General features: G+C 38.9%; 2 protein-coding genes across 2 annotated transcripts; one reads left to right on the top strand and one right to left on the bottom strand.

Moving 5' to 3' along the window:
- Positions 1-2,328: 2,328 nt before the first annotated feature.
- On the top strand, positions 2,329-3,297 carry LOC140690310 (olfactory receptor 6M1-like). Its single transcript, XM_072952010.1, has one exon. The coding sequence runs from the start codon at positions 2,329-2,331 to the stop codon at positions 3,295-3,297; it is 969 nt and encodes a 322-aa protein (XP_072808111.1).
- Positions 3,298-9,276: 5,979 nt separating this feature from the next.
- LOC140689254 (olfactory receptor 11L1-like) lies at positions 9,277-10,248 on the bottom strand. Its single transcript, XM_072949560.1, has one exon. It carries the CDS (start codon positions 10,246-10,248, stop codon positions 9,277-9,279), a length of 972 nt encoding a protein of 323 aa, XP_072805661.1.
- Between the last annotated feature and the right edge of the window lie 7,978 nt (positions 10,249-18,226).

The following is an 18,226-nucleotide window of genomic DNA, read 5'->3' as shown; positions in this document are numbered from 1 at the left end:
AAGTTGTGTTTATAAGTTCTCACTTCTAATTTGGGACATTTTTACTTTTCTTTTAATTAGAGTTGTTTTTTTTTTTTAAATAAATTATTCTCTGGAGGCTATTGATCTTCTCAAAGCCCTACCCCTAGGGAAGCAGCAATAGTGAACTCAGCCTTCCCTTCTTTTTCCAGATTCTCATAATCTACAGATGTGCAGTAATACCTCACTGTTTTGAATCGTTCACTCTCACACAAAGTCCTTTTAAACCCTCCTACAGCCATAGTTGTAATTCTCCAAACTATGTTTCGTAACTTTTGATACTGTCAGAAGAAGGACATAATCAATAAATGTGATTCCTCCCGTGCACGATGCCCAGATCCTGCAGTTACAAGGAAGGAATATTCAGAAAACATGTGCTTAAACATTCATGAACATTTTGAGGTATGCTTTAGCAGGTAAGCGGAGAATTGACAATATTCTTTTTAACTGATATTCTTTGCTCATGCTGCTTTTGTTTTGTTTTCTAATTTTCCCCAGACTATGATTTTTCTCCTGTCCTTTCTCCTCTTTTTCGCTTATTGCCAACCTTAAGGCAAAATTTTGGAATTGACTGAATAAATCTTTATTGTTTCCATCTGAGCACTTAGCTTTTGCCTTCGCATTCTTAGTGCCCTCGAGATAAACATCACATCATTGTAAAGTGACTATAACTCAATAAAAAAGTTTTAAAAAAAGATAAACATCAATTGCTCATATTCAAACCAACTAGTTAATGAGACCACAAAAAAGCCTCTTTCAAGTAACATACCTTACTCCACCATTTTTTTCCTTCTCCATCAAATCCATCAGTATTTCCTTTCCTTTGCATGGTTGTAAGAAAGTAAACTGGTTGCAGTCTCTCATACCGTGTCACTGTATTCACCAATTTAGTTTGTATTAGCTTAAATATTGACTTTGTGTTACTGTCTTCAGAATGGGCATTATAAAGAATCACAGGGGTTTAACTTGGATCCAAATTATTTCTCTTACCCATAGCATAAAATGTGTAACATGCATGAGTCATAAATGTATCTGTGTCTTTAAGTGCTTCCTCACGATGCAGTAAATAGATAATGATAAAAGTCAGTGAATGAATAAGTTAATAAATATTTATGATCAGAAAGAAAAACTTAAGCTAAATTAAAAGACACAGGTATTGTCTTATTTCCAACCCTCTGTTATGTAACTGTTATATAAATTTCGTGGCCCTGCCACACTCATCCATTATATCTATTGAAAAGTAGCAATAAAAATTCCCACTTATAAAGAAGTTGCCCTTCCGACACCAATATCAAGTTTTGATGTGTCTAATAATGTGGGATTTGACATTAGTCCTTTATCCAAACCTTTCCTTTTGCCTACCCAAAATACCAGCAGAGCCAGCAAGTAAAAAAATTCCTTCTCTCTAACAAGTTTCCTGTTTTCTCCGTGCCTGTGGCCCTAGATTCCTAGCGTGAGCTCTACAAAATTCTGCTTCTGCTTCTTCTCTTAGGAATAGGTAAAACCTCCAAGTTCAATTTTTCTACCCCTCTTGCTGATCATTCACTTTATCTGCATTTTAAGATAAATATAATCAAGTGACAAACAAGAGTCATATGTTTAATCCTTTTCCTTTAATCTTGAAAGACCTCATTAATCTTAACCTTAATCTCAAATACCTTAATACCTTAATCTTAATCACGAATACCTCATTTGCTATGAGATGTGACTCTGCATAGATATTACAGGAGACTGACTTGATGATGGTTAATTTGACAACATAGAGGTTGGAACCTGTAAGTCAGGGTCATGAGCCTATTACGTAATCATGTTTAGTTGTTGGTTTTTTTTAACATTTTTTTCTTCTCAATTGTAATAAATCAACTCGAAAAGGCCTTTTGCACATGCCTAGACTCCACTGCAATTCTGTCTGCCAGCATTCTCAATAAATGTCTTTACATCTGAATGGATGTATCTGTCCCAAAGGACACTCTGCTTACCTGTTCACACGACTTGCAAAGAGCTGAATTCACTGTTAGATTCCCTACCCTGAGGGGAGGTTCACAGGTCTTTCAAAAGGACAGTTGCCACACTCCTACTGTGGGACAATCTGATTCAACTATTGTGAGTGAATGTCACACTTGACCTCTTACCTCTTGCACAGTTTATACCAGGAGCTGTTTATACACTGGGAAAATAACTATTTGTCTTTATTAATATTATTCCATAAAATATACTTAATTTCTATAGGTAGGGTACTTCCAAGGTTAAGATGAAAGAACAAATCATATCCTCCTCTTTTGTATTATACCAGGGGCAAGTAGGAACATTATGGATCACATAAACAAGACCACAGTCACTGAGTTCATCCTTCTAGGATTTCAGAATGAAAAAGAAGTAGAAATTCTTCTATTTTCTGCATTCCTGCTTATGTACGTGACGTCTCTGATTGGCAACACCATGATTATCTTTTTGGTGTGTGGTGACTACCATCTGCATTCACCCATGTATTTCTTTGTATCCAATCTTTCTTTTCTCGAGGTTGCCATTACGTCCACAGTGGTGCCTAAGATGCTGGCCAACACACTTTCTCTCACCAAAGCAATATCCTTCATGGGGTGCCTTGCACAGTCTTTCTTCTACTTTCTCTTGGTATCCACAGAATTCTTCCTCCTGGCTGTCATGTCCTTCGATTGGTACGTTGCCATCTGCAACCCACTAAGGTATATCATCATCATGAACAAGAAAACATGCGTATCATTACTTCTGGGATCTTACGGGGGTGCATTTTTGTCAATTTTGGCATCAGCAATATTAAGTGCTCCTCTGTCCTTTTGTGGGCCAAATGTAATCAATCACTTTTTCTGTGACAGTGCCCCTGTGCTAAAGCTGGTCTGTGCGGATATCTCTCTGGCTGAACTGGCTGACTTTGTCTCCTCTGCTGTGTTGTTACTGGGTTCCTTGCTCCTGACAGGACTGTCTTACACGTACATTATCATTACAATCTTTAGAATTCCCTCTGTCCAGGGACGGCAGAAAGCTTTCTCCACCTGTGTGTCGCATATCACAGTCGTAACACTTTACTATGGAAGCTCCATCTTCATCTACGTCCGTCCAAAAAAGGGCAATGTGATGAATGTTAACAAACTTGCCACAGTACTGAATACCATTGTAACACCAATGCTGAATCCTTTTACCTACAGTCTTCGAAATGAGAAAGTTAAAGATTCCCTGAGGGACACCTTCAATAAATATGTAGGCATGGTAACAAATTTAAGATCTTTAAGATCTCAAAAATGATATCTTTACAGCAAAGATGTCATATCCAGCAATAAAGTTATTTTATCATGTATCTATTTAAAAGTTAATATTATTGCATAATGGAAAAATTTAGGAAAACATACATTACTTTCTAATCCTTGTCCAAGTTCACTTAATAGTGATTAACATATGTCTAAAAATACACTCATAATACACATACTGACAGGTAGATAAATATAAATAACGTCATTATTATTATTTCTATTTTCCTGTGCCTCTGGTGTTTTAAAAATAAAATTCTTATACAATCTAATGATTTGGAGAATTGCTTGTTTAGGTCTTCTGCCCATTTTTGGATTGGGTCGCTTGTTTCTTTGATATTAAGGTGTATGAGCTGTTTGTATATTTTGGAAATAAGTCCCTTGTCAGTCGCATCATTTGTAAATATTTTCTCCCAATCCCAAAATGGGCAGAAGACCTAAACAAGCAATTCTCCAATGAAGACATACAAATGGCCAATAGGCACAAGAAAAAAATGCTCAGCATTGTTAATTGTCAGAGAAATGCAGATCAAAACTACAGTGAGGTACCACCTCACATCAGCCAGAATGGCCACCATTGAAAAGTCTACAAATGACAGATGCTGGAGAGGGTGTGGAGAAAAGGGAACCCTCCCACACTGTTGGTGGGGGTGTAGATTGGTGTAGCCACTATGGAGGACAGTATGGAGGTTCCTTAAAAAGCTGAAAATAGACTTATCATGTGATCCAGCAATCCCTCTCCTGGGTATATATCTGGAGAAAACTAAAATTCAAAAAGAACGTGCACCCCAAGGTTCATGCAGCACTATTTACGACAGCCATAGTCTTTCAGCCAAGACATGAAAACAAAACAGATGACTGGATGTAAGAAGATATGGTACATATATACAATGGAACACTACTCAGCCATAAAAAAGAATAAAAAATGCCATTTGCAGCAATATGAATGGACCTGAAGATCATCATTCTAAGTGAAGTGGGCCGGAAAGAGAAAGAAAAATGCCATATGACATTATTTATATGAGGAATCTAAAAAATAATAATAATAATGACACAAATGGACTACTTATTGATAACTTAGATGATTGATTTCTTAAACATGTGTAAGCACATTTGACTGTCCTTTATGACTGGATTATCATATTATGTTGATTCTTATTTGTAGTTGGCTTTATTCCTTTGATAACTATGTAAGTTTAAAAAGCTAACGCTCTAATCTGTTCTTAGGAACAATGATCAGTACATATATGTAAACTAAAAAAAAGTGCAGTATACTGTATATGTGTATTTACACACAATACAATGTGTATTGCAAACTGTAATAATTCTACCTAATAAAACTGAAAAAGAAAAAAAGGAGAGTAAATACAAAAAAAGTTAATAATGCCTATTTTCCATCATTTTAATAAAAATGGATTGTTTCTTCTATTTGCATGTGTCCTTTTCTTTATGATTATTAAATTGCTGATAAGGTGGTATATTTAAACAAAAGTTATGTTTATGTCAGAGTGAAGGTATTCTTTTTCAATCTATACACTTAATAGACAAGTCAATCACATGCTTCTATTTTTTAAACAATTAGAAAAATGATGTATTTTTTGGTTCCATTGGTAAAATGGAATTGCAGAAATTTATTCTCAGTAGTAGCGACAGACTTTATTGATATTTCCATACAACTTTCCGGGTCCAGGCTGTGACAAAAAACATCTCAGATTTCTGAAATGATTCCTTAAAATATAAAACACATAGCTCTTGAACTGAGAATAAACATACATAATTAACAAGCATGTGATTTTGGCTCCTTTATCTTTATAACAGCGGTCTAGGGGCCGTTTTAAAAGGAACTGAGAATCAAATTGTGTTTAGTGTAAAACGTGTTGAATCTACTTTCATCAAAGTCAGGGACTCTGAGATATTTCACCTGGCAGATTCCACTCAAGGCTGGAGTAACACTTTCAGAGAAATGTGATCGCCTCACCCCAGGAGAGTTCTTGAGAAGCTCTGATGGCTCTGGGTCAGTCACGGGAATTCCTCCCTTTGGAACTCATGTTTCTTGTTGAGCCATCACTTCTTTATGAATCTTATCCCTCTTCCTTGCCTGAATGGAACCTGAGCCCTAACTCTCTCGAGTGGAATTATTTAACGTCTCCCGCCCCTTGTATTCGGGGTGAGTCTATGGAACGATAGACTCCTTGCCATGTAATGCTTTGCCCTGGATACCGTTCTTCCACTCCTTTTAAAACAAACAAACAAAACAAAAACATCCTTTAAGGCTCATGCTTAGGAAATACACAACCCACTCTCCCCTCATTGAGACAGTTCACTAACCTACCGGCCACTCCGTTTCATCTGCAGGCGACACTAGAATCATGACTTTCTTTCCTCCCAGAATCCCTGCCCTCAGCCCTGTGGCCAACTCATCTTTCTTCTCATGATCTGATTTATCTCACTTATTCGTATACTTTTGGCTTTTTTTTTTTTTTTTTGGTGATCTAAAACTAAACCCTGTCTTACATTGCTATTTTAAGCCACTAAACTTCTATATATCACTTCCTATTAATTCACACAGTATGAATAATCTTATTACAACTGCATTTCTTTTTTTTTTTTTAAAGTTTGGACTTCGAGTCAATGTTTGCTTTATTCCCTTCTTGTGTATTTGTTTCTCTTGCTGACAATCTGAGAGTCCCAAGTCAGTTGTTTCCTTGCCTTTGTCTTCAGCTCCATCTACAGAGCTAAACCCCACTTAAAGGGACTCTTGTCTTTCCCCATATGGGCCCGAGCTAAACAGCTGAGTGGTCTCAAGGCAGAGTGCACACACAGGCAGCTCACTGTCACAAATTGGTGATCTCCCGTTTCAACCAGGCACTCATTTCTGCTCACAGACCCGCCCATCTGTCTTCCATCAGCTATCAGTCCCATTTTACAAAATGAGTCTGGAATGCCTTACCACGTTCTTCAAACCTTAGCCTCCATTCTTTATGATAAACAAGAGCTGTTGACTTTGTCTGGGAAACATAAAGCAAATGAGTGCTCTGGTGGGAATTCGTACAGGTCCTAACTTTATTTCTTTGAATCGTCTTCCGATTAAAATGATTTTCTCCCTTCTGCCTCTCATGGTAAATCAAAATGCTTTCCTTATTGAATGCTGGTATCATCACATGTCACATTTGTCCCCAGATCTCTTACTTTTCAACCTCAAGCTGTCAGTTATCACATTCTATACTCATTCCTTAAAATGTTTGCTTACTAGTGGACCCTCACTACAAGTATTCAAACTTAATAGGATGCTAAAATCTTAACATCTTACAAAAGTACAATGACTCCACCAATATAGGTACATTTATTTATCTCATTCTTTTACAATTGCATTTCTCAGGGTAATTGTTTTGCCCTGAGAAACACACACACAACTCAATTTAGTTCCTTAGAAGTTAGTTCCTCTTCTGCTGTAATTAGTTGGTGTACACTCTCTTCCCAGTCCAAATATGCTGCCCTTCCCAGGACAACAGGGCCCTATCTCTGTATTGAGAACTTTGAGGAAAATGTCTTAATCCTCACCTTTCCTGCTCAACGCCTCTTCTTTCCAGAACATTCTCTTCCCTTAGAATTTATGCAACAACCTCACAAACGTCCTTCCATCTCTGTGATTTTCCTATTCCCTTTTCAAGTTCTTCTCTTAAAAATTATGTTTTAAAATTCCTCCATGCTCTGTCGTTCACTATTTTTTGGTTTTTACTCTCTTCCTGAGAAATTTATCTATTTCCATATTTTCAAATGTGATCTATATGTTGAAAACTTTCTAATTTGTAACTTTCAGCCAGGGGACTTCTCTGAGCTCCAGATCTATACATCTAAGGGTCCACTTGTCATTATTTTTTTGGACGTCTCTCATATGTAAATCAGTAATCTTTTCCTCCCTACATGCAAAGCCAGGCACCTATCAAGTTTAAAATTAGAAAGGCGCTTTTGGTAAGATAACTGAAGTCTGGTTAAATATAAAGCACAGTCAATATACTAATCAGAGACAAACGTTTACGAGGTAGACATTTGATTGTTTTTGGTACTCGTCCACAAGGTCCAGACCGATGACGTTCTCCTGTTTATATGACCCATTTCCTGTCTTATCTCGGTTTCCAATGCATCACTTTCCTTCTACCCAACATTTGAAACTGATGGATATGCTAAGGACCAACAACAGTCCTCACAAGTCGAGTTACAGGAGGAAGTGTGAACGTGAGGGCTGGAAGGAGAAGGGCTAAAAGAGCCAAGGACATGTGGTGAGAAGAAACTTTATGAGCTAAAGGGTCAAAGTGCACCTGCCCCTGAAGCTCAGGGGTAGATGTGGAGCACGTCACAAGTCTGTGAAGAGACTACAAACTGGTGCCACTGCACAGGAATAAATGGGTCCCGGTTTTCCACTCCTGATCTCATCACCTGTGAGACATTTCCTGTGATGGGTCGCATCATTAAATCTAGACCAGACCAATCTCTTCTTTCCTGTGGATTACTGCTCTGGCTCTAGCAAATCTTGCTCTCTTTCAGTCTTTTCTCTAAACAGTAGGGAGATTTGCAAGTGCAAAATATATCATGTCATTTCCAAATGGATACCTTTTGATAATTAATCATTGTTCTCAGTGCAAAATCCAAAACCCTGCAGGACTGTTAATGACCCGCACGGACGAGCTCTTGCCTTTCTCTCCAGACTCATCTATTTCCTCCATCCCTGGCTTCCCCTGGCTGCTTCCACGTTTCATGCTGTGTTCTCTGCCTGGACCACTATTTCCATTCTTATTCTCCTCATCCTTGAAGCGTAGGTTAAAGCACTACAAAAAAATGGAAAGTTTTATTAACTTTCTTTTTTGATTTTGACCTTATTTTTCTATGTTCATGCACAAGCATACATTTTTACTTCACAGGCAATATAAAGAAATATAAAGAAATCAATTATTCCTTTGATGACTCAGGACATATTCCTCTCTCCTTTAAGACTGCAGGCTCCATTAAGGCAACGTCTTCCTCGGCCATTCCCTGAGTAACCCAGATTGCAGCAAGGGGGCTAGCATACACCATGGGATTGGAAATATTTGTAGAATTAAGGAATGGAATAGTAGGCAGGATTTGTAGAGGTCTTAATAGTGGCTACATTTAAAAAGTATGAGTGTTTTAAGCCTTTTAATGTGCAGCCTTTGACTCCCAGGGCTCACAAGAGCATACAGTACTCTGGATTTTTCTTTCCCTCCCTTTCCTCTCCCTTCCCTTCCTTTCCTTTCCATTTCCTTTCCTTATCCCTCTCTCTCTTCCTTCTTCCCTCCCTTCTTTCCTTCTTTTTGTCTTTTCCCCTCTCCCTCTCCTTCTCTTTCTACCTGTCCCTCCCCATCCTCCATGCCCTCTTCCTCTCCCTCCCTTCCATCTTTCTTTCCTTTCCTAGAATTTCAGTAAACAATGACAAAAACTCGAATTTATTATACTAAATCTTTGGCACTTCAAAAGTCCCTGTTTCTTCTTGTCACTAAAAGATGATTTAGGTCAACGCATAAACCATTTATCTTTTCTTTTTTCCATTCATTCATTCCACAGATACTCAACAAGCATAAATAGCACCAAGAACTGAGTTTACAAGGCCAGTCTCTAAACCATACTTAAAAGATGCCTAACTTTCTGTATCCAGGTTTATGAATTCAGAAATAGGAATCTGAAAATAATGTGTATGTAATCATTATGCCCTGGAATTACACAATCCGATTCCCATCAGATGGTGAAAGAAAGTGTCCAGGGCAAAAGTGTCCCCAGAATGTTTTGATAGAGGCAATTTTTCTTCTGAGCAACTGCTGGCAACGGGCCATGAAGAAGCTGTTTTCTTATGATTTGTGGGATTTAATGTAGTGCTGGTGATGACATTCAGCTTTGAAGGCTCTGAACCTGCCACTCACTTATCCCTGAACTTGATCCACTTTGTATTCTGTGTTGATCTTCTTTATCTAACAAAGAAACTTCCCTTCCCTCTTGCTCCACAGATGCCACGATTCCTTCTCATGGCTCTTCTAACAGCCTCTTTGAAGTCTTTGTTCCTCAAGCTGTAGATCACAGGGTTCAGCAATGGGTTGACCACGGTGTAGAAGACGGAAATTATCTTGTTGATTTCAGGTGACAGGTGAGCACTGGGTCGAACGTACATGGAGATCATGGTTCCATAGTAGATGGTGACAACAGCCAAATGAGCGGCGCACGTGGAAAAGGTCTTCATTCGGCCAGAGGCTGAAGGAATCCTCAATATGGAGGACACAATAACAGCATAGGATACAAGTGTAAGAAAAAAGCAAATGCACAGCACAGCAATTGACAGGATAAAGATGACCATCTCGGTGATATAAACGCTGGAACATGAGAGCTGCATGAGGGGTGGGAGGTCACAGAAGAAATGATTGATCTGGTTGGGTCCACAAAAATCCAACTTGGAAATCATCAGGGAGGGCAGAAATCCTGTGCCAAGCCCTGTCAGCCAGGAGATGGCCACCAACTTGGTACCGATCTCAGGACTCATCAGGAAACAGTAGTGCAGTGGGCTACAAATGGCCAGATATCTGTCATAGGCCATCATGGTGAGAAGGAAGCACTCCATAGCCCCGAAGAACACAAAGAAGTAGAGTTGTGCTATACAGGCCGGGAAGGAGATGGCTTGGCGCTGGGAGAGCAGGTTGGCCAGGAGAAGGGGTACAGTGGTGGATGTGTACCCGATCTCCAGAAAGGAGAGGTGTTTGAGGAATGTGTACATAGGTGAGTGCAGTCGCTTCTCCTGGCTCACCACTGCAATAATGACAATATTCCCTGTGACCGTGAGGAAGTAGATGAATAAAAAGATCGCAAAGAGCAAGGTCTGCCACTCAAGAAGGTTCTGGAATCCTAGTAGCTGAAATTCAGTAACAGTGGACACATTTGGGGACTTCATTGCCTGTGGAGGGCGGAAAACATTTTGGAAAAGTACTGTACACAAGTCATAAAAATATTTATAACTATGGGTGTTTGGAACTTCAGAGACTAATATTTAACTTAATTTGGATATTTATGTACCACATTTTAGAGAAGCAAATACAGAATTTAATCTTGCTTTTAAAGAATACATTTTGATACCAGAAGCTAAACGTGGATAATTAGGACTTGGAAAGAACTTCAGCAAATTCCATTTGTGGGGTCCTCTAAATTCTAGAAGAGGTCTCAGGACCAAAGACATAGGCCCAAAAGGACTCTGATTGAAATCAAATTTAGCAACAGTCACAATAAAGCTAAAAAAAAAAAAGAGAAAAGGCACATACAGAGGCAAATATCTTTCTTCTCTCGTGTGTGCACTTTGTCTGAAAAAATCAGACACAGCATAACTCCTATGAGGGTTTATTCACTCTCCTCTCAGACAATATTAATGGATCACCTGCTCTCTGTGTGCACGTGTGTGTATGGCTGTGGGTGTGTGTGAAGCCCTGTGCTGAGCTAATCTGCACCTCAATTGCTGTCCTTTCTTGTCAGTTGGATGCCATACTCAACCACTGTAATCACTCCTTCCTGTGTACACTCAACAATAAATCTCTCCTTTGCTTTCACTTAATTCATTGTCAAACCCAGTTCTGATAAAAGTCAGCATCCATGTACCATACATGAGCCACCACACAGTAAAAAAAATGTGGGAGACAACACATAACGTAGCCACTTTAAACTCACAACCAATGAACTCCCGCGTGTCCTTAATGCCCGGAGCAACCATTCGGCAGTCCCTTCATCTGTTTACGCTAATGATTTCCTCAGTGATGGTTTTCTATGAGTTCTCTTCTTTTCAAGCTGCTAACACATCCTTGTTGTGTATCTATACCCTCAGCAAGAGATCTATTATTAAAAAGCAACAGTAACAACAAAAACTGAGATCCTCCAATGGAAATATCCAACTACCTACCACCTTTAGTTCCCTTGCACCTGCTTCCTACATCTTCCTCTGAATACACAGTGTATACCAGCTTGAGGCAAACCCCTCCACACATGCTTTAAGTCCTGCACCCTCCCACACGGTGGAAGCCATTGCAGGCATTCCACCCTCTTACTCCCCTGAATCAACAACAGCCCCCTCTCTGTTGCATCATTTCCTCAGCATATCAGCAGGCTGCTTTTCTCTCCCTTAAAAACAACAAACAAACAAACAAAACAGAGAAAAAAGGTCTTGATTCTATTCTAGTCTCCAAATTCTACCTGCATTTGTCTGTTCATTTTCATTCCTTCCATTTTCTTTCCTTTTTTCAAATTTATTTTTTATTAAATTTTTTTTATTAAAGTGTAGTTGATTTACAATATTAGTTTCAGGTGTAAAGCAAAATGATTCAATTATATATATATTTTTTTTCAGATTTTTTTTCCATTATGTTATTATAAGTAATTGAATATAGTACCCTGTGCTATAGAGTAGGTCCTTGTTGTTTAGCTATTTTATATACAGTAATGTGTGCCTGTTAATCCCCAACCCCTAATTTGCTCCTTCCCTTCTTAAAAGTGTTGTCTTCCCTAGCTATTTGTATGCCCACTTGAATCCACTGAATTATGTTTTTTCCTTCACCACTACACCAAAACCACTCTGCTGCACCATTGCCCTCCAATCAATCGTACATTCTCATTCCCAGTCTTCTTGATGTGTTGTCAGCATTGCACAGTTGATCCTTCCCTCTTCCTGGGTATGCTCTTGTCAATCAACGTGCACAACTACGTGCTCTCTGAGTTCCACTGCAGCCTTGTCTTTTCACAATTTATCCATGCTTTCTCTAGCATCTCTACATCCTCTAACCTGCAAATGACCTTGAGGCTAAATACTTCTCAATCTACTTCACTTCCCTCATGGTTTCATGCAGTCTCTTCACTTCAAGTGCCATCACTTGGCCTTCAGCACCCTAATGTATGAATTAAGCTCAGATATAAGCCTTATGTAAACAACTACCCTATTTGAAAGGCACACTGACATGTGCAATCAACATGTGAAGCAACACAAACTAGTCTGCATTTCTGCCTTACCGCACCCCATCTCATTAGACCACTCCATCCTCCCACTGTCTCAGGCCAGAAACTTTGAATTTGATTCCTGTTTCTCTCAGAACTAGGATCTGATTTCTCAACAAAATCACCTGGCTCCACCAGAAAATGTATCCAGAAGCTGATCACCATTTAACAACAACATTGTGTCTTTCCAGGGGAAAAAAAATTCCACTTCCTCTCTCTTGCATGGTTCAATAGTCTCTTCGCAGCCCCTCCACAGGCACCTGTTCTTCAGTAAACACTCAATAAAGCAGCCAGAGTGAACCTTTTAGAACAGAGTATGTAAGCCTTTCCTCTGCTCAAAGTCCACGGACACGCCCAGTGAATAGAACAATGTAGCCAAACAAGGAGCTTATTCACACTCAGGGTTCCACCGCTCTGCTAACTCATTGCTTTGCATTTCAGTTCACTATTTTTGCTGTGGTCTGTTTCCTCCTCTCATACTTGGGTAAAATCACCAGGAATATCGTTCTTCATTTGACCATGGAAAATTCATATAGAGTGAAAAACAGTATTTTAACAAAATCTGAAAATCTGTGCATTTGTTACCTGGAGCACATTACTGGATTTGTCTTATATATATGTTGAACTGTATGGTATGTGATTTCTTAAGGCGTTAGAAAGGGGAAAAAAATGCCAAAGCTTTTGCAGAGAATAAGTAAGCGTTATTTATTCTCTCCTCCCATTGCTTCTCCAATCTTTCTCTCATTTTTTGTTAAGTATATTCCCATGGGACTCAATTTAAAATAAACAATGGGTAGATTAAAAAATAATTTAAACATGGAGAGCAATGAGGGCCTGCTTTGGGAGACCACAGGAAAGCAAAACAGCGTTGTTTTATGATTGACTAAGTTTGCAAGGCATTTGGCCCAATTTCCTCGCTGTCTAAAATCCCTCCCATAATGCACCTGCAAGTGCACAAGGAAACTGAACCTTATTAATCACCATTCTTTGCTTAAATACCTCCAGTAATGAGGAACTCACTACCTATCGAAACACTGAATATTCACTGATTATTTCCAATTGCTAGAATTACTTTACTTACATTGGACTAAAAAAAAAAAATCTTGATTCCTAAAATGCTGTGCTGAGTTTACTTCAGTACCAGAATAACCAGTGTAGCCTCAGATCTAATGTTAGCTTTTTGTATAAATTATATATATGAATTACATGATCAAGAATGTTATTGTTCGTGCATGCCATCTTGCCTAGAGTCAACCAAATGGACTTTGGCGTCTTAAAACTTCGTTTTTGGTTACTTTTCAGTTATTACAGTTTGATATGCTGAATAACTTGGGCAAGACCATTTACTTTGTTTCCATATAGATCAGCATTAGCAAAGGCTGAAATTGCCTTAGTGAGGAGTAATTTTTAGAATTCAGCATCTACACCCACAACAACCAAAGTAACAAAATTTGTGTCATTGACACTAACACACAGAGCATGATGATTTCTTTCTGGAAAACTTCACACCTGTCCACATGAATCCCTCCTACCTGCCAGTCTCCCCAGGATGGAGGGCCCTAAATTGTTCCTGCTCCAGGATCTGCCTTGCTTTCCTGTAACCCAAATGCGGACTGTGCTTTTTCCATGCGGGCGGGAATTTGCCATCTTCAGCTGGAGTTTGGTTCGGGGTTGAGCAGACATCTCCTTTCAGTAACTCTGGGTTTCTCGGGGACCTGGCCCTTCTGAGAATCCTGTTCCCCAGATATTCTTCTGTAATTTGCCAGTCAAGTTAATAAACAATGGAACTAACCTTCTGAGATTCAGCTCTTTCCGCTGAGGCTTAGATGTCAGTAACACACTTGGGAGAGATGCGATCCTTATATTCTTTTGGAAGTGCTTTTCTAAAAATTTAATTTAGGATGGGTCCCAGTTATGTTGAACTAAAAATTGAATCAAACAAAAAAGTGTTTTTAAAAAAAATCTAGGAATCATATAATTAGTGGGTGACCTATATTGAGGACTGAATGTATGACAGCTGCTTTTTGTTCAATGGCATTTCTCCATCAAACTTAAATTACAAATGTGGCTAAATTAAAAAAAAGTTATGACTGCGGAGTAGTTCATTTATTCATTTGAAGCATTCTGTACCCAAGCTCATTGTGAGTGCGAATCTGTCAATTTAACAAAGAAAATGCAGTATCTGACTTTGAGTATTAGGACATGAGTTGGAAATGAAAAGGTTCATAAACCCATCCGTCATAGAACAGGACTAAAAAAGAATGCACATGTATGGAAGTCTGTCTAATTAAGAAGACCACATTTATTAATATTTATCATTAAATTAAATGTTTGTCTTTTAATTAAAAAAAATAATAAAAGATTGAATAAATAAAAAAGGAAAAAAATTAAAATTGCACTTTGGTTTTTTTTCTGATCACGTATTTATTCAGCAAATATGCATTTAGTACCTACTATGTGCTTGGGGCTCATGTACACATTGGAATTCACCAGTGAATTACATAAACACAATGGTTTGACAGGAGTAGGATGACATAATTCATCATTTATTGATGTTTGATTTAATTAGTATAATTAAAACATATTCAACATAAAATGAAGTTGCATGATTCACGTACATATTTTTTAGAAAACTTGAAGGAGGAAAGAAAGTTCAGACAAAAAATATATTTTTTAAGTGTCTATAGTACAGTCTACCAGAATTAGATTCCTAATCTTACCTTACACCCTTCCTGCGTGTCCCACACATGGGACAGTGTAATTGAATTACAACTCTGTAACCTATATCCTGGCATATTTGCAGCTCATTTCATACAGTCTTTAAACCTTGTTTTTTTAGCAGACAATTTTACGGCTAATTTACATCATAGGTCTTTTCTCACGCTGTTTAAATTTTGGAAAAAGAATTAAACCCCATTTATGGACTGCCTAACAGTCTACTCTTGGCCAGGGTTGTGGGTGGGGTGGTTTTTCATATCTGATCCCAAATCCAGATCTTGTAATTCCTGCATATTTGCAGAAAGAAAATGAGGGTCCTGCTGAGGGCTGCAGAGCAGAGCACACCAGAAGCATCATCTCACACTAGACCCAGAACTGGAGTTAAGACAGAGTCCATTTCTACACCTTGCTTTTGCTCACATCTGGAATTCTACATGTTTAATGTGTGCGTGTAGTTTACAACACCTCCTTCTAAGAGTGACTGCAAATCTCACACAAGACCTGGCATGTATTCATTTATCCCAGAAGCTATAGTGGGCCCTTACTTATCCAGTCCTAGAGTGCAGGGACTTTGAAATGAAAATATGAACCATATACATTCTTGTCCTTGGACCCATCAAATCATTAAAAAAAAATTCTTAAATCTAACATGACTGAATAAATCTACTTTTGTTAACAGGTACACATGCTAATCGGAGCTCCTGTGCTGGGAAACAGGCCAGCCTTTCTGCCACTGCACCCATCAGTGTCTTAGAAACCCTTGCTTCTCACTCACAGGAAGCCTCCTCCACTGCAAGCTTTCTCTTTGAATTCCTTCCACAGAATCACAGAGGCACGTTGGATGTGGGCACCCCTTACCCAGCCAGCGAAAGCTGAGGCTGTGTCTACAGAGGACGTTAGACAGCCTTAGCTCAGGGAATGGTCAATACAGCCTCAGGGGAAAAGGAACAATAAAAATGCAGGATGCAACTGCTGAAATGAAAACCAGCAGAGATCCTTTTGAAAACCACGGGCAGGAAGAAGAGGGCTGTGTCAGTTGCTTTTGAGGTTTGTCCTGGCTGGTTTTTTTTTTTTTTCTTTCATTACAGAGTGGGCTGAGATTGAATCCCCAAAGCTGAGGCAAGGATGGGGCCAAAGAGAGCTGAGAGCCTTGTTGAAAAAGACTCAGGCTAAGAAAGAAAATATGGATGCCCTGGAGAGACGGTTTCAGGAGCTCAAAGCCACGATGCCAAGAGAAGTTAGGAAAGGTGAGCGGTGAGGGATGGTCAGAGGCAGAGGATCCTGTACTGTCAGAGAAGGCAGGATACATACGGAGTAGATTATCAGAGACGGATGATGGCAGGCGGTGAGGACATTAACTAAAAGATTTGGAGCCATGCAACCCTTAAATGAGTCAGAGAATCGAGTTAGGGTAAAAATACAGGAGAGGGTGCACCAAAATATGACTGTGTCAGCAAAACAAACCGGATGTGTTTTATTCACCTCAGAAGAACCATCACGAGGATATACCAATTTAATTTAGACCAACCCTATTAAACAAGAAAGGGCTCAGCTAGGAATTTCACATAGCATTTGTCAATACAATGACATATACTTATGATCCAGTCCACGACTTACCTGCACAAACAGCCTGTAAGGCTGTAAGGAATTTTATTTTATGTTATTTTATTTCATTTTATTTATTTATTTATTTTATTATTCTATTCTATTCTATTCTATTCTATTCTATTCTATTCTATTCTAGTTTATTTATTTTTGTTTTTTGTTTCTTAAAGAACAGTGGTAGAGATCTCATTCCTAGCCTCCCAATGCTAGAGGCAAAATACAGCTTAAATTCAGTGATCTTAGAACCAGTCAGGGAAGAAGTACCATCTGACCTCAGCACAGCCAGTCCATCTCACCCTCTTGAAAACAACCCTGACTCTCACACCCAAGGCCAATGACCTTTCCTCGGCCTCTTAGGCACTAGGAAATCTGCCTTCAGGTGAGCTGAGCTATTACTTCCTCCATACATTTGAGCAATATATTGCTTTATTATTATTATTGTTTTATTGCAAATAAAACAGAAATGTGTTCTAGCTTCTTCGAGAATCAGAGCAATATAAACAAAAATCAAAAGCATATATGTAAAATGTAAAAAAAGAATCTTCACATTTGACATAATATGGTCATCTTTGAAATTTTTCTTCTACTGTCTTCTAGGATAAACCATACTGATTCTTTTCACTCATTTATTCATTTATTTATTTAACCAGTATTTATCGGGTGCCTGTCTATGCCAGCCACTCTTCAAGGTACTGGGAATTCAGTATTGAAAACATAGACAAAAATCTACTTCTATTCTGTCTATCTTTCCTCCATTCATTTTTCTATTTCTTTTCTTTTTTTCTTTAAGTTTTTAAAAAAAATTAGTATTGCATTTTTAAAAAATTTTGGCGATGATGGGGAGGTAATTCGGTTTATTTATTTTTAGAGGAGGTACTGGGGATTGAACCCAGGATCTCGTGCATGCTCTACCATTTAAGCTATATCCCCCCTCTGTTTTTTCTTTAATTAAATACACTTACTACATGCCAAGAACTGTATCCAATGTGTGATATCTGTTAGTTTATTTAATCCTCTGAACAGCCCTGTATGAGTGGCACTAACAATGTCTTCAGATTTTAGAAGAAGTTTGGGACAGAATCTTGTCTAAAGCCCCTTATCTAGCAAGTGACACAGCCTTCAGCCTGAGGCCAGAGTCGGCTTTTCTCTTAAAGAGCCCTCTGCCCTTTTCTTTTCTAACTTTACATCTTTTATTCTGCTCATAATGGTCTCTGTTCTCAAAAACAAAAAATCTATCTACTTTAATTATTCATCTATCCTTTAGGCAGACGGCCTCAAAACCTTGGCCTCCACCGACGCTCCAGGCCAAGCCCTGGCCCTTGGGATGAGGACCCACAAACTTCACAGGATCTGCAAGGGCCTGAGTCATCTGGCCCTGCCTCTCACTGGGACCTTATCTGCCGCAGCTCCTCCCCATCTGGCACACACACCAGCCTGCCTGGCTGCCTCATGTCATGGGGCACATTCTGCTCCCTTCAGCAGTAGCTCAGTTTGTGTACTCTGTGCCCTCTGAATGTTCTGCTTGCCAGAGCCCTGCTTCCTGCTTTCTGTTTGCACTCGCCCTTCAGTTATTAAGT

Source organism: Vicugna pacos, chromosome 3 (genome assembly GCF_048564905.1).
Source record: "Vicugna pacos chromosome 3, VicPac4, whole genome shotgun sequence".
Lineage (NCBI taxonomy): Eukaryota > Metazoa > Chordata > Mammalia > Artiodactyla > Camelidae > Vicugna > Vicugna pacos.
Note: the sequence above shows the minus strand (reverse complement) of the source record. Positions and strands in the feature narration are given on the sequence as shown.

What these genes read in the sequence shown, in the direction of transcription:
- LOC140690310 (XM_072952010.1), top strand. Translation starts at nt 2,329, where the DNA reads ATGGATCACATAAACAAGACCACAGTCACTGAGTTCATCCTTCTAGGA.
- LOC140689254 (XM_072949560.1), bottom strand. Translation starts at nt 10,248, where the DNA reads ATGAAGTCCCCAAATGTGTCCACTGTTACTGAATTTCAGCTACTAGGA.